A 3,602-nucleotide genomic window follows, 5' to 3' on the forward strand; every position below is an offset into this window, starting at 1 on the left:
CTATCTTGAATCCGTTCTTGTATTTCTGTCTCTTTGTCTTTCTGTCTCTCCCTTTCGCTCTTTTCCTTTCTCTCTTTTCCTTTCTCTCTTTCTAGTTCTCTTTATTTCTCTCTCTATATATATATCTCTCTCCATCTCTCTCCATCTCTCTCCCGTCCTCCTCCTCTCTCTCCCTCCCTCTCTTTCTCTCTCTCTCTCTGTCTCTCTCTGTCTATCCCTCTCTCTTGACTCCATTTTGTCTTTCTGTCTCTTTGTCTTTCTGTCTCTCTCTTTCTCTCTTTTCCTTTCTCTCTTTTCCTTTCTCTCTTTCTGTTTCTCTTTATTTCTCTCTCTCTCTTTATATATATATCTTTCTCTCTCTCTATCCCTCTCTATCTCTCTCAATCTCTCTCTCCCGCCCTCCTCCTCTCAATCCACTTTTTAATGGAGGTGCATGGGGATCTCATTACCCAACACATAAGAAATTGTAGGTTCACAAAAATATTGCTAACCACAAACGGAATAATATTAGAGTCATGATGGAGCTTTGGTCAAGCAAACACAAAGGAAGGAAATGGGAAGCGGTCATTTGTACTTGTGAGTGTCTTATACGGAATGCCATAAAAGCAGGTTCGACTGTATTCTAGTGACAGAATGAACCCCCAAAAAATCATCGCTACAAACGGAAAACTGACTACCGAATTGTCGATATACGCTCTTGAACAAAGTCAAAACGTCTCATCAGACAACTTTGGGTTAGTATTCGCATCACTCATAGAACCTTTTGATTCTGGGATGCTGCCTTCCGTTGCAGATGTTAATCCCAGGCCAGCCGTTCGATCTTTGTCGTCGAGCGATCGTCTGTTTCCTATTTGCTCTCCATCTCGTTGGGTTGATGGATTAACTCTTTCCGTCCCTCCCCCGTTCCGTTTTGTGTTGTCTACCTGTCTCAACCCCCCTTTTTCCCCCCCCCCCCCCCCCGCACCCCCAAAGCGATAATGCTAGTATTTCCAGACACGCTCGTCACAAAGTGTCGATGGGTGCACACTTTCGCTCAACGGAAAATTGAATGTTAAGGTTAAGTACGGGTACACTCTAGTGCTGTGCCCATTCGACTTCACCATTCAACATTCACAGTTTTCCCCACTATTTTAAGCTGTTCGAAGTGTGGTAGAACAATTCGAAGGCCGCATGACGTTTGGGGAAAATAGTTTTACATCTCATTTCTCTCAATTTGTCGTGAAATTACAATATTTTATATCTAAAATCATTGAGGTAAATACAGAAATACTTTGTACTTGATGATTACGACACAGAGGGATAGGTGACGCCGCCAAGAGTTATAAAACATTCCTTTAAGTACAGGTTTATAAGGGAAAAAAATGCACAAGATATTGGAACAGCATGAACAGTGACTTAACAATTCGAAGCGTCGATGAAGTTTGGTTTCTTCAAAACCCCACAGCATGTAATTCACCTTGTCTCATCGCTGAAAATCGGAAATTAAACAATAAATTATATCAAGTCACAGTGCATATCTATTATTGTCATTTCTCCTCATGAAGGCTCTAACAACAATTCTGGTCTGTTTGAGGATATACAGATTTGCAACCTGTTAGGCACACACAGGTTTAACTTCACAAATTTGCCTCTTGCCAAGTATTCGTTTGCAGCTAAAGGACATGAGTAAAATAGAGGAAAATACCTTTCCAAATGATACAACGATTTTTACAACGAACCTTTTAGAACTAAATTAACAACTTTCGAAACAGTTCAATTAATCCGAACATCATACGAAACAAGGCAAATCCCCAGATCCACATTATTGGTCGGTCACTCGTGGAGGAGTCTCCTCTGTCGACACGGCAGTACTCTCTGACCCAGGGATCTCACACTGGCGACCCGCAGGTCAATAACTGAGGCCCGCAGGACAATACTTTGCGCCCTTACTTGACATCATGACCAAAGTCTAGTGTTTTATCGGCTAGCACGGTTTTCTCACACGCATCATTTTACAGTAGTGATGCCCTGGATATTTATACTTATTCTTCACTTATGGGCTGCCATAGCTCAGACTCATGACAACTTCCTCTCGTTTTTTTATTGACAAGTTGAAACGTGATTTTACGTTTGTATTTCTTTTAATGTTCGAAACCTTTATAATATTTGTGGAAAACGTGATGCGACCAAGGCTCCCCCATACTCTACCTCCAGAACCCCCCACTCCCACCCCCTACCCCAAACTCTCCTGGTAGTTTAGCTTTGAGGCCTCTACTTTAACATAATAGAGTGCAAGAGAAGTCAAATGGAATTTACTGACAGGATTATTGATTTAAGAATGCCTTTAGAGTGTACATATTTTCCTCATTGCAGTTTATTTTTCAAGAGGTCGGTGATATTTTTTTCATTTTTTGTCCAAGTGACCAAGCAATAACGTAACCGTTTTTGTTACACACAGGCAAATCCAATGCAGCAAATTTGCCTTGACTCGTAAAACGTCTGATCAGAGTACGGCCGTCACATTTCTCCACATTCAACCAAACTGGACGAGTGTGTACCTTAATCTAGTGCAAATAAACACAAATGTCTCTCAGGACATCAGGCGCATTGTGGAATGACGACTTCTCTCTGTTGTAATGAAAGGTGTACTTTAGGAAAACTCTTAGAGCACAGGGGAGATTCACCTCCGTAATCTTTAGTTACGAATTACGCAAACAACGCAAACAAGCTCTAAAAGTGTACCGCATCAACGCTAAAATGTTTCAGACAGCATTCAGCATTCTGCATTCTTTATAAATGTTAAAGTCTACTAAACATGTAAAGGTTGTTTGTGATTTGCTACTTTTTTTTCCTTTCAAACATTTCTCGTCCTAAGCTCGCCTCTTTCTTTACTCGGTATTGTATTCTCTAAATCGTGTTTATTTGTCTTGGTTTTTGGTTTTTTAAAAAGGTGAATAGAAGTCGAAATACTTACGATTGAAGAAGGTAAACAACAACCACACAAAAGAAAGAAGACAGATAAGGACGATATATATTCATACTTGATAGGAAAGAAAAAAATATTTTCAATTCCATAGTTAACAGTGCCCTATCTTCCTTTCCATAGATGCGCATTGGTACCCACACAGGAAGAATATTGGTTGACGTAGTTGGTAGTAGGACGTAGGAAGTGGTAGGCAGAAAGATGCCGCATCCATTCCATTGTTAACATAGTCTTTTGTTCCGCTCCACAGATGCGCATTGGCATCCACACAGGACGAGTTCTGGCTGGTGTGGTAGGCAGAAAGATGCCTCGGTACTGCCTCTTCGGTAACAACGTCTCCATCGCCAACAAATTCGAATCTGGAAGTGTTCCGCTGCGGACGCACATCAGCCCTACCAGCTACGGGTAACTATTCTTTTTTCAATATTGTTGTTTTTACGTCCGCCCCGTCTACACAATTTGGATCATTTAAGAGGTGTGCTTCCTTCCGACTCTGTCTGTGGGGACCAAACCAACTCACGTTGAGATGGATACAACATCCCAGCAGAAAGACCGAAATACTCGATACAATTTTTCTCCCCACTCGGGAATCAAACTCGGGTCCTCTGCGTGCAACAGTGTAGCGTCTAAACGCTACACC

The 3,602-nt window shown here is 41.5% G+C and overlaps 1 protein-coding gene across 1 annotated transcript in view; it reads left to right on the plus strand.

The window, feature by feature from the left end:
* LOC100533323 (soluble guanylate cyclase subunit) overlaps nucleotides 1-3,337 on the plus strand; it is a gene marked incomplete at its 3' end in the record, with an annotated part of 184,338 nt that extends 181,001 nt beyond the window's left edge. Inside the window, 1 exon segment of the mRNA NM_001204620.1 lies at nucleotides 3,213-3,337. Coding sequence (NP_001191549.1) covers nucleotides 3,213-3,337 — 125 coding nt within the window.
* Between the last annotated feature and the right edge of the window lie 265 nt (nucleotides 3,338-3,602).

The sequence above is a fragment of the Aplysia californica genome, unplaced genomic scaffold, assembly GCF_000002075.1.
Source record: "Aplysia californica isolate F4 #8 unplaced genomic scaffold, AplCal3.0 scaffold00030, whole genome shotgun sequence".
NCBI lineage: Eukaryota > Metazoa > Mollusca > Gastropoda > Aplysiida > Aplysiidae > Aplysia > Aplysia californica.